Source organism: Hyperolius riggenbachi, chromosome 9 (assembly GCF_040937935.1).
Source record: "Hyperolius riggenbachi isolate aHypRig1 chromosome 9, aHypRig1.pri, whole genome shotgun sequence".
In the NCBI taxonomy this organism is placed as follows: domain Eukaryota; kingdom Metazoa; phylum Chordata; class Amphibia; order Anura; family Hyperoliidae; genus Hyperolius; species Hyperolius riggenbachi.
Window position 1 is genome coordinate 28,935,924 of NC_090654.1, and position 12,183 is coordinate 28,948,106.

Sequence of the window (12,183 nt, forward strand, 5' to 3'; positions counted from 1 at the left end):
CCCTCTCATCTTCACTGCTTGTTCTTATGCGAGCGGCCGCCCCGCCAGCTGATCTGCCTGCTACACAGGCAATGCTGACAAACACACAGCCAAGCGGGGTGGCTAGCTTCTGACTACCGGAGCGGCTTTTAGTTATGGCGGATGACAGGTACAGTTAACCTGTCACCCGCCCCATGGAGTAAGGGTAATTCTGGCGCCCTAGTCCCATGCCTTGGGTGCCTGCTCCTAAATCCGGCCCTGCACAGGACAGAAGGGAAACAGAGAGAAATGTACCCTGTATGTATTTAAAGAGTTTAGCCTTTCTAACTCCCCCTCATCTGTGACGAATCACAAGTTGTAATTTGATCTTTCAGCTGTCAGCTGACTGCCATGGCAGATAAGCTCATTTGAAAGCACAGGATGTTAACAGTGTGTCTGCTTCCATGAAAGCAGGAAGTAGACACACTGCAGATTTATTGCAGGATTTGCATCAGCTGTAACAAAGAAATGTTTTTCTTTAAAGGTTAATATGCTGTTGCTTATCTTTTAGAGCAGAGAGGAAGTTCTGAGTTCAGGTCCACTTGAAGTGAAGTCTTCCTGGGTACAGGAAATGAAACACGGACATTTGTACAGAGCTTTTCTTCTGTCAGGATGAAAAGCTTCAGCCACTAAGTAGGCCGCCCTGGAGCATTAGGGAGTCTTGCCCAATTACTCCTTAGTGCTGGTTCGCACTGGGGGGTGATTGGCTGGCACTCATCTGCAAAGCTCTAGTTCAGTGTCAGCCACTTGCAACCACCGTCAGAGCCTATGGGGAGAGGACCATCTCTGTACAGGAAACGGTTGGTCGCACTCCCCTAAAATTGTTTAGAATATAACTAAAAAAACAACCTCCTCTGAACTGAGATGCAGAACTACAAGTCATGGGGCCCACCAGCAAAATATTTATGTGGTCCCCTTATTGTTCACACCCCTTCCCTTGCCTCCCTCGGTGACCCTCACAACATGGGGGCCCATCTCCTCACAAAGGGGTTGATTCACTATAACAAATAGCGTGCCTTATCAGAGTAGCATAGCAAGCGCTACGAACTTATGCCTGCTAATTGGCAATGATGAGAGCTCCACTAGTCCTGTCTTGAGCCCCTGTGGGTCCAATCACTTTAAAAGACATTATCCCTGCACTTTGATTGGCCAAATAGGCTGCCTGTCACTTGACTGGAAACTTGACAGGCAGCCTATTGGTCCAATCACAGTGTGGGGATAATGTCCTTTAAAGTGATTGGACCCGCAGGGGCTTAGGGCAGGACGAGTGGAGCTTTCGTCATTGCCAGTTAGCAGGCATAAGTTCGTAGCGCTCTCTATGCTACTCTGATAAGGCATTTCAACTCAGATAAGGCATGTTAACCCTGATAAGGCACGCTTTTTGTTATAGTGAATCAACCCCATAGGCACATAAAACAAGTGTTGTCATCAGGATCTTCACACCCATAACATGTGTAGTCACAAAAACCTGATATGGAGTATCAGAGGGAGGGAAGGTTAGCAGTTTGGGCTGCTGCATACTGCGAACACATGAGTGCTCTCTCTAATAGAGATGTCGCGAACGGTTCGCCTGCGAACGGTTCCAGGCGAACTTTGGGGGTTCGCGTTCGCCTGCATCAGGCAAACTTTTGCGGAAGTTCGATTTGCCCCATAATGCTCTATTGAGCAAAACTTTGACCCTCCATATCACTGTCAGCAGCAAGCACGATGGAGGCTGGCACTTCCAAGGTATAAGCTCTTTATTGAAACATCAGTAAAAAATCATTACAAATGGCTAAGCGGCATCTACTGCCTATAGAGCATGCCCTAGTGGCTGCAGCTCTGGTGCTTTGAGTCCGCCAGGAGAAAAGTGTGATATAAATGTTATTTGTCTTGTCTACTTTTTCTCTTGTATTGAGCATAAATGGTAAATTTTAGGCCAGCTTCAGTTGGTACAGTGGTTAGGGTGCTTGCCCACCACACAGTGAGACCCAGGTTCAAATCCCAGCCAATGTGAGTTGGCTTTTATGCTACAAATCCTTAAAGGGAACCTAAACGGAGAAGGATATGGATTTTTCCTTTTAAAATAATACCAGTTGCCTGAATCGCTTGCTGATCCTGTGTCTCTAATACTTTTAGCTACAGCCCCTGAACAAGCATGCAGATCAGGTGCTCTGACTGAAGTCAGACTGGATTAGCTGCATGCTTGTTTCATGGTGTGATTCAGCCACTATTGCAGTCACAAAGATCAGCTGGACTTCCAGGCAACTGGTATTGTTTACAGGAAACATCCATATCACTCTCAGTTAAGGTTCCCTTTAAAGGAGAACTGTAGTGAAAGGTATATGGAGGCTACCATATTGATTTCCTTTTAAGCAATACCAGTTACCTGGCTATACTGCAGATCCTCTGCCTCCAATACTTTTAGCCCTAGACCCTGAACAAGCATGCAGCAGATCTGGTGTTTGACATTTTTGTAAGATCTGACAAGATTAGCTGCATGCTTGTTTCTGGTGTGATTCACACTACTGCAGCCAAATAGATCAGCAGGCTGCCAGGCAACTGGTATAGCTTAAAAGGAAATCAATATGGCAGCCTCCATATACCTCTCACTACAGTTCTCCTTTAAGCAACCTAATGTTTCTATTGCATTGAGCATAAATGGTAAATTTTAGGCTAGCTTCACTTACTACTGTAGTTGTACAGTGGTTAGGGTGACTTGCCCACCACACAGTGAGATCTGTGTTCGATTCCCAGCCATGGTATGATGTATACTGGTTTTTAAAATAGTATAATTCCCTGGCAGAAGAGACCCTCCTCCCTCCGGTAGGAGGGAGGAGGGAATAGGTAGGAGGGAGGTGGGAGGAGGGCCTCCACAAGAGGCTAATTAAAATCTCCTTCGCAGAGTGTGTAGCAGCTGTCCCATAACTAATTAGTGTAGGCAGACAACTGAGTCAAATGGTATAAGGACCTTGCTTGGAGGAGGGGGGTGGGTCCTCTAGCAGTGATGTGTATTTCACTCAATCAGGTGTGCCTCCAGGTATTAGAGCTCTTGAAACATGGTTTCTATTATTTTTCCAGCCGGTAGAATTGTTTAAAATTTTCAAAGTTCGCCTCCCCATTGAAGTCTATTGTGGTTCGCGAACTTTTCGCGAACCGAACCTTTCGCGGAGGTTCGCGAACCGAAAATCGGAGGTTCGCGACATCTCTACTCTCTAATGCACTTGGGCGTGCGCAGTAGAACCGCCCATCTTCGGGAGCACTCTGGCTTCTGAAGCCTTCCGAAGCCTCCCGCGGTGGGACATTTGAACGGAGGAGCCTGCGTTGGGAATTAGGGAATAAGGAGAGGAGAGGGAAAGCTCTATAGGACCCAGAGCCTTCCCTCTCCTTAATGAGACACTGAAGCAAAAACAAATGATGATATAATGAATTGGTTGTGTAGTACGGATAATTACTAGAACATTAGTAGCAAAGAAAATATTCTCATATTTTTATTTTCAATTTTTTTTTATAACATTGCATCATCATTCTCATATTTGCATTTTACACACTACTCAGCATTCTAAATGATATTACAGAGCAGGCCAGTAAAGTTTTGAACTGTCCTCTGCAGAGAAAAAAACAATACAGTGACTGACACTTGAGCTAATAAGCTTCAGAAGACAGAGCTCTCTGCGACTTTGAAAGTCATGGAGCTCAATGGCTCTTTTGCATAGATAACAACTGGAGTTGAACTCTTCCTGTACTGGAAACAATATTAGACTCATGTCTCTGCTCCTAATGTTTTATTTCTTAGCTGTACTACACATTCAAATCATTGTCATAATTTTTTTTTCGCTTCAGTGTAAGCAACTACCTGTTTTTTTGTTTTATTTAGGGTTCAGATTCACTTTACTGGTTTGGATTTCTGGGCTCAATACAAGAAAGCCATACCATTAAGACACTGTGATTTGATTGACCTGAAGAAGCCACAAAACTAATGTTTTAATTGAGCACTAAAAGAACAATGGCCTCAATTCACTAAGCTTATCTCCTGTCTTTAATAACGTTTCTAGAGTGGTCACCATAGTATTGAGGCATGTCGTATTCAGGAAACATTTTACCTCAGGCAAACCTAAAGTTAACTCTTCTGTCTTTAACCACTTTACCCCCACAGGTGCGGATATCTCCGCCCCTTTTTCCACCCTGTAAACACCAGGGACGGAGATATCCGCACCTCCCGCCACTACCCGCGCTCCCGCTCGCTCGTGCGCGTGCTCCTGTACTCGTGCACGCCATTGGCCGTTCGCCCAGAGATCAGTGCACGGGAAAAAACGTTCCCGTTCGTTGATCTAAGCCCCCCCGCAATGATCGGCTGCTTCTATGAGAAGCAGCGCGATCACTGTGGAAAAAAAACGTTTCCCGGCCTCATCGCTCTTCCTGTAAGCGTCCTTCTGACGCTTACAGGTCGCATGAGCAAAAAGTTACTGTGGCCAAATAGGAAAACTACACCCTAAAGCATTTTTCATATACAAATACATTAGTTTTACACTATAAATTAACTCATTACCTCCCACACTCTCCAATTATTATTTTTTTGTAATTAAAAAAATACATAAATAGTTACCTTAGGGACTGAACTTTTTAAATATTTATGTCAAGAGGGTATAACACTGTTACTTTATAAACTATGGGCTTGTAATTAGGGATGGACGCAAAACTGAAAAAAATGCACCTTTATTTCCAAATAAAATATTGGCGCCAAACATTGTTATAGGGACATAATTTAAACGGCAAATAAATTTCATCGGTTTTAATCACAGTAGTATGCATTATTTAAAAACTATAATGGTCAAAAACTGAAAAATAATGCATTTTTCCCACATTTTTTTCCCATTTTCCCATTAAAACACATTTAGAATAAAATAATTCTTGGCATAATGTCCCACCTAAAAAAAGCCTAACTGGTGGCGAAAAAAACAAGATATAGTTCATTTCATTGTGATAAGTAATGATAAAGTTATAGACAAATGAATGGAAGGAGCGCTGAAAGGTGAAAATTGCTCTGGTGTTTCAGGGGTAAAACCCCTCAGTTGTGAAGTGACTCTTAAATCCTTACCAATGTGTACCGCTATAAAAAAAAGTCAGATACTCACCTAAGGAGAGGGAAGGCTCGGTCCTAATGAGCCTTCCCTCTCCTCTCCCGGTGCCCTCGGTGCTGCGCTGGCTCCCCCGTTCGCGTCCGCTGCCGCAGGGACTTCGGAGGTCTTCGGGAGCACTCGGGCTTCCGAAGACGGGCCGCTCCATACTACGTACGCGCGAGTGCGTCATAGAGGGCGCTCGCGCATGCGTACTATGGAGCGGCCCCGTCCTCGGGAGCCCGAGTGCTCCCGAAGGCTTCCGAAACATCCCTTCGGCTGCGGAAGTGGCAGTATTTGACCGAACTGGTCGAATACTGCCACGGGGGATCCTGCGCGGGACCGGGCACCGGGAGAGGAGAGGGAAGGCTCATTAGGACCGAGCCTTCCCTCTCCTTAGGTGAGTATCTGACTTTTTCTTTTTTGAAACGGTAAACATTCACTTTAAAATAACTCCACAGTTAAAGACAGGCTGTTTATTAAAGGACTTACGAGGCGAACACACAAAAAAAAGTTAATTACCTCATGGCCATTGCAGTGCTCCTAGCAGGCTATCAGCACCTGGCCTGTCACTGTGTGGCCCTGTGTCAGCATTATCCAAGCTGTAGTTCAGGCCCCGACCCTGCCCAGGGTCGCCCTATCAATTTGCGATCAAAAACGCCGCTTTAAAAAAATCCTGCATCTGCGCAGTTCTTAGCCGCTAGTGCGGCTGCGTAGGTTCTCTGGCCTGTCCCCGGCCCGTCCTCGCTCCCTTCACTCAGCTCTGTACGTCATGTGGGCATGTCCGCACAGCCGCCCACACGACTGATTGAGGGACAAGTCACGTCTCCCCACACTTAGCGCTGTTTCTCTCGGCTGAGGGGGTGCGGCTGACTTGTCCCTCAATCAGTCATGTGGGCGGCCGTGCGGACACGCCCACATGACGTACAGAGCTGAATGAAGGGAGCGAGGACGGGTCGGAGACAAGCCAGAGAACCTGCGCAGCCGCACTAGCGGCTAAGAACTGCGCAGATGCAGGATTTTTATAAAGCGGCGTTTTTGATCGCAAATTGATAGGGCGACCCTGGGCAGGGTCGGGGCCTGAACTACAGCTTGGATAATGCTGACAGAGGGCCACACAGTGACAGGCCAGGTGCTGATAGCCTGCTAGGAGCACTGCAATGGCCATGAGGTAATTAACTTTTTTTTGTGTGTTCGCCTCATTACTCCTTTAACTGCGTGTGAAAACTACAGAGGAGGTAACTTATGGAATGAAGAGATAAGATAACTCTCTCACTGTGTGGAGGTAAGTTTTCTCTTGCCTTATTATCTCCAGCATGATCTGAGGGCTTGTTTCCACTGTTGCGACGAGATTTCGCCGGCATTCCGACGCTTGTAAAAACGCATGCGGATGCGTTTCCACATGCGTTTTTACCCGCGATTTCGCGTGCGATTTCGCATGGCAGGGTGCCATGCGAAATTAACCATGACACTGCCAGGGCAAAATAAAATAGAAAAAGGTGCGAAATCGCACGCGAAATCGCGGGTAAAAACGCATGTAACAAACGCATGCGTTTTTACTATTAACCCTCTGGGGGATAATCCCGAGCTGAGCTCGGGGTAAGCCGCCACAGAGGTTTTCTCAGGCCCTGGTGGGCCGATTTGCATAATTTTTTTTTTGTTGCACGCAGCTAGCACTTTGCTAGCTGCGTGTATATACCGATCGCCGCCGCTCCGCGCTGATTCGCCGCTACTCGCTGTGCCGTGCCGCTCCCCCCCCCCCAAGACCCCCCGCGCAGCCTGGCCAATCAGTGCCAGGCAGCGCTGAGGGGTGGATCGAGACTCCCTCTGACGTCACGACGTCGTTGACGTCGATGACGTCATCCCGATCGTCGCCATGGCGACGGGGGAAGCCAAACAGGAAATCCCGTTCTGAACGGGATTTCCTCTTTGCTTTGTATGCCGGAGGCGATCGGAGGGGGTGGGGGGTGCCGCTGCACAGCGGCTATCATGTAGCGAGCCCTGGGCTCGCTACATGATTTAAAAAATAAAAAAAATTTAAAAATAGTGCTGCGCCACCTCCTGGGCGATATAATTGTATCCCCCAGGAGGTTAAATACATTAGCGGCGATTCGCATGCATTCCACTCGCAGGGGAATTCGTTGGCTCTTTTGTGCGTTTTTTTACCGCTGAAAAAAACGCACCTCAACAACGCTACAGTGGAAACACGCCCATCCACTTGCATTACATGTGCGAATCCGCATGCATTGGACGCATGCGGATTCGCGATAGTGGGAACGAGCCCTGAGTGAATTGAGGCCAAATGTGTTTTGCGGTAACTCTCCTGCTTCTTGAGGTCAATCAAATCACAGAGCCTTAATGGTCTGCCTTTCTGATATTGAGTGCCCTTTCTTTTATAAAAATATCATTTAATGCAGACCTGAACTCAGACCTCCTCTCTGCTCAAAAAGATACACAACAGCATAATAACCTTTAAACAAAAAACATTTCTTTGTTACAGCGGATACAAATCCTAAACTAAATCTGCACAGTTTCTACTTCCTGATTCATGGAAGCAGACCTATTGTTAACATCGTGTGCTTTCAAATGAGTTTATCTGCTTATCTGCCATAGGCAGTCATGTGACACGGGGAGAGATCAAATTACAACTTGTGATTAGACACAGATGAGCTGGAATTAGACAGACTAAACTCTCTAAATACATACAGGGTGCATTTCTCTGTTTTTCTTCCATCCTGCGCAAGAGTTCAGGTCCACTTTAATATAGTAGACTCTAAGGCTGGGTGCACATATAACAGATCGGGAAAGGTCGTGTTTTCTGTCGTGCGTTTTTTTGTGTGCGTTTTTAGTTCGTTTTTAGTGCATTTGCGTTTTTTCCCTGCATATGAATTTTTCTAGCGTTTTGCATGCATTTTTATGCGTTTACGGTTCGCTTATACAAAACACAAATGCATTTTGTATGCGTTTTCCATGTGTTTTCCAGTTGCGTTTTATGCAAATCACTAGGAAGACAACAGGAAGCGGAAATACATCAGAGAACAATAAAAAAAAAGTATATAAAAACGCAATACATTGCATTCCCATTATCTTTCATTATGTGCGTTTTTTATGCGTTTTTGAATATTATTCAACAAAATCAGTGTTTTTAAAAATGCATGTTTTTTAAAAACACATACAAAGCGCATATGCGGTTTTTTTTATATGCGTTTTTTTCATACGGCGATTGACTTCCATAAGCGGCAAAAACGCTGTGTTTTCCGCAACGCTAGCGTTTCTGCTAAGTGTGCGCCTAGCCACAAGCACCAAGAGAAAAAACCCTGGCCTTGCAAGATGCATAAAGCTATTTTTCCAGTACATTACACAGTAATAAAGATGTGTTGCATTAAAAACAACCCGAGGTGTGAAACCTATGCACACTGCCATATTTATTTCCTTTTAAATAATACCAGTTGCCTGGCAGTCCTGCTGATCTTTCTGGCCAGTAGAGTCTAAATCACACACCTGAAACAAGCATGCTGCTAATCTTGTCAGACTTCAGTCAGAGCACCTGATCTACTGCATGCTTGTTCAGGGTCTATGGCAAAAAGTATTAGAGGCAGAAGATCAGCAGGACAGCCAGGCAATGTGCATTATTTAAAAGGAAATAAACATGTCAGCCTCCATATTCCTCTCCCCCTCGGGTTCCCTTTAAGTACAGAGTATAGTGAGGCCTATTTTTAATAGTAACTCTCAGGCTGCATTTCCACTTGTGCGGTGCGAATATCGCATGCGGGTCTATGCGAATTCGCATGGATGACGATGTATGCGAATTTAACCATGGCAGTGCTGGTGTGCTTTTCCATTGTTTCTATGCGAATTCGCATGAAAAGTCGCATACCCAAACCTCATGCTAATTTCCTATTAAATACATTGTATGCGATTCGCATAGCGGTATGCGGTATGCGAATTCTGATGGCTCTGCCATGCAAATTTTTTCTGCACAGAAAAACGCAAAGGAATCCTGACAAGTGGAAACAGTCCCATTCACTTGTATTGCTATGCGAATTTGCATGCGAAAAACGCATGCAAATTCGCGATAGTGGAAATGGGCCCTCAAGCAAGCGGAAAGTACATTTTCCAGCATCTACTATTCCCCACAGATGCCGGATAACAGCAGATTATAAAAAGGCATGTGTAGCACCGATTTAGGTTTATAGCAAGTTTTTTAAAGGACCACTATTGTGAAAGAAAACAGGCACTTAAAATCTGACAGAACCGATAGGTGTTGGGCTAGTCCATCTCCTCATGGGGGATTCTCAGGGTTTGCTTTGTTTTCAACAGCATTTCCTGAACAGCAGTTTAACTGCCAAAATAGTAAGATACCAGTCAGCCTCCCTACTCACGGGCACACTATTTTGTCAGTTAGACTTTGCAACTGCTGCTCAGGAAATGCTTTAAAGAAACTGGAGGCCCAATGTCCTCTTTGCAGCGGATTCACAATGGCAGCCGAGTGTCAGATTCACTTTAACATAATCGCGTCCTTGAATCCTGGCGTCTCCTCTGAGCATCCGCGATGATCTCATCCTCCGGCCCCTCCCGGGGTAATCTGGACCATGCGCAGGGGAGGGGGGGGGGGGGGGGGGAGAATAGTGCTGACACTTTCCTGAAAATCTCCCAGGGACGCAATGCCATTAAGAGCCTCCGTGTCATATCGCGAAACTGCAAAGAGGGCCTCCATGTTGTCGATCGGTAAAGTGTGAGGAGCTCTCCCCCCCCCCCCCCCTCCCCGGAGACCTCACATCCACAGCGATGAGTCAGGGAAGAGGCCAAGATCCTCACCGACGCAAAGATGCCACAGTTACCTAGCTGGAAGGGAAAAACAGAATCCTAAAATATTTATTTAATCACGGCAGCCATCTGTTTCTCCCCCTCGGAATTTTCACAACGATCGTCATCTCATAAACTATGTAAAAACAATGAGGGGAGGGGAGAGATTTATCGAGACGAACGCAGGAAGATCCGGTGCTATGGTGGAGCTGTTTCCTGCAGCAGCCAATCAGCTTTCAGCTGTTGAATGAAACAAGGATTCTTATTGGTTGCCCCATTTCTTCTTACATCATCCCTGGGATTCCCTGTGTCTGCTTATGAGGATTAGGGTAGTTTACACTGATGCTTTGACGAAAACTTGCATGTATTTATCCTGGGATTTTTTAAAGGAAATACGAGGTGAAAATAAAGTAATGAGATAAACAATAGTATCTATCCTCCTCCTCCTAAAATAACTTTTTGGGATATCCGCAGTTTTATTTTATATTTAAATCTAGTTTTTACTGCTTCATGATCTCAGCTCAATGACACCTTCATTGAAGTATTCCAGAGCTCAAATCTATAAACTATTGACTCTTTTTACTTCCTGCTCACAGGAGCCATTTACTGACTGAGAAGTGTTTTATGGCTGTAATTCCTTATCAGTGAGGGGCACACTCTAGTCCAGGCATGGGCAAACTTGGCCCTCCAGCTGTTAAGGAACTACAAGTCTCACAATGCCTTTGCCTTTATGAGTCATGACTGTGGCTATAAGACTCCTGCAATGCATTGTGGGACCTGTAGTTCCTTAACAGCTGGAGGGCCAAGTTTGCCCATGCCTGATCTAGTCCGACCCAGTCCGACTCGTACTTGCCATAATGTTACTCAAAAAAGGGGGTTCTTGATCAACACAGTGATTAAAAAGGGGTACATGCTGCCTGTAATATTGTTGAGAAATAGTGATGTAGACAGTAAGGCCTGGTGCACACCAAAAACCGCTAGCAGATCGCAAAATGTTAGCAGATTTTGAAACGCTTTTTCTTCTTTTTCTGCAGCGTTTCACCTAGCATTTTGCAGTTTTGGGAAGTGTTTTTGGTGTAGTAGATTTCATGTATTGTTACAGTAAAGCTGTTACTGAACAGCTACTGTAACAAAAAAACGCCTGGCAAACCGCTCTGTAGTGCCGTTTTTCAGAGCGGTTTGCGTTTTTCCTATACTTAACATTGAAGCAGAAACGCATCCGCAATCCAAAATCTGCAGCAGCCCGGGAGTATGCGTTTCTGCAAAGCGCCTCCCGCTCTGGTGTGCACCACCCCATTGAAATACATTACCCTAGCGGATCCGCACCTGCAAGCGGATCGCAAACCGCAGCCGAACCGCTCTGGTGTGCACTAGGCCTATGGGCTTGTTCACACTTAGCACGTTTTGCGTTTTTTTGAGCGCCAGAGATTTTAAAAAATGCCCTGAAATCGCTAGTGCAATGAATCCTTATGGGATAGTTCATATCAGCGTGTTGTGTCCGCATTCCGTTCAGCAAAGCGCTGCATGCACCATTTTCGGGGCGATTTTGGTACATAAGGATTCATTGCACTAGCGATTTCAGGGCATTTTTAAAAAACTCCGGCGATCAAAAAAACTAGCCTAATAGAGCCCATGCTGATATCTATCTACCATCAAACGGTGAATGAACTGTCATCAATTTTATGTCAATGTTCCTAAAATAGCAACCTGGAACTGCAAGTGCGATGTGTCCTGCCAGAGACAGAGGTGACAGCAGGATGACTGGAGAGGAAAGGAGGTATCAGTATTCAGTGGAAGGTGATAGCAGAGCCAGCCTCAGGCCTGCCTGCCACCCACTAGAGAGATTTCAGCAGCCATTTATGCCTTCTAGGAATTACTGAGGATTCCAAAGATCACTATGCCAAAGAAAGCTGACAATGTTGACAAATGTAAGGTCATGCATTTTGGACGTACCAATGGTCTAGCACCATACAAAATAAATGGGATACAGTTGGGGACATCAAACTTGGAGAAGGACTTAGGAGTACTCATCGACAACAAGTTAAATAATCGTACTCAATGCCAAGCCGCTGCAGCTAAAGCTAACAAAATTTTGGGATGCATTCAAAGGGAAATAAAAACTCGAGATGCTAGCATAATATTGCCCTTGTTTAACTTTCTAGTAAGGCCACATCTGGAATATGGAATTCAGTTCTGGGCACCACATTACAAAAAAGATATTGCAGTTTTAGAGCAGGTGCAGAGACGAGCAACAAAATTGATG

The 12,183-nt window shown here is 45.4% G+C and overlaps 1 protein-coding gene across 5 annotated transcripts in view; it reads left to right on the top strand.

Annotated features, from left to right (window-relative positions):
- The window catches only part of CHRNB2 (cholinergic receptor nicotinic beta 2 subunit), a 60,241-nt gene that overhangs the window by 31,662 nt on the left and 16,396 nt on the right, over nucleotides 1-12,183 (top strand). Inside the window, exon 1 of one of the 5 annotated variants that reach the window (XM_068252276.1) lies at nucleotides 9,526-9,694. The exons of 2 other annotated variants lie outside the window; for them this stretch is intronic. In XM_068252276.1, the coding sequence (XP_068108377.1) occupies nucleotides 9,667-9,694 (28 nt within the window). In that variant the 5' untranslated portion in view covers nucleotides 9,526-9,666. Of the gene's footprint in view, nucleotides 1-9,525; nucleotides 9,695-9,724; nucleotides 10,320-12,183 lie in introns of those variants that run through there. 2 more of the 5 variants (XM_068252273.1, XM_068252277.1) reach the window with 2 other exon arrangements.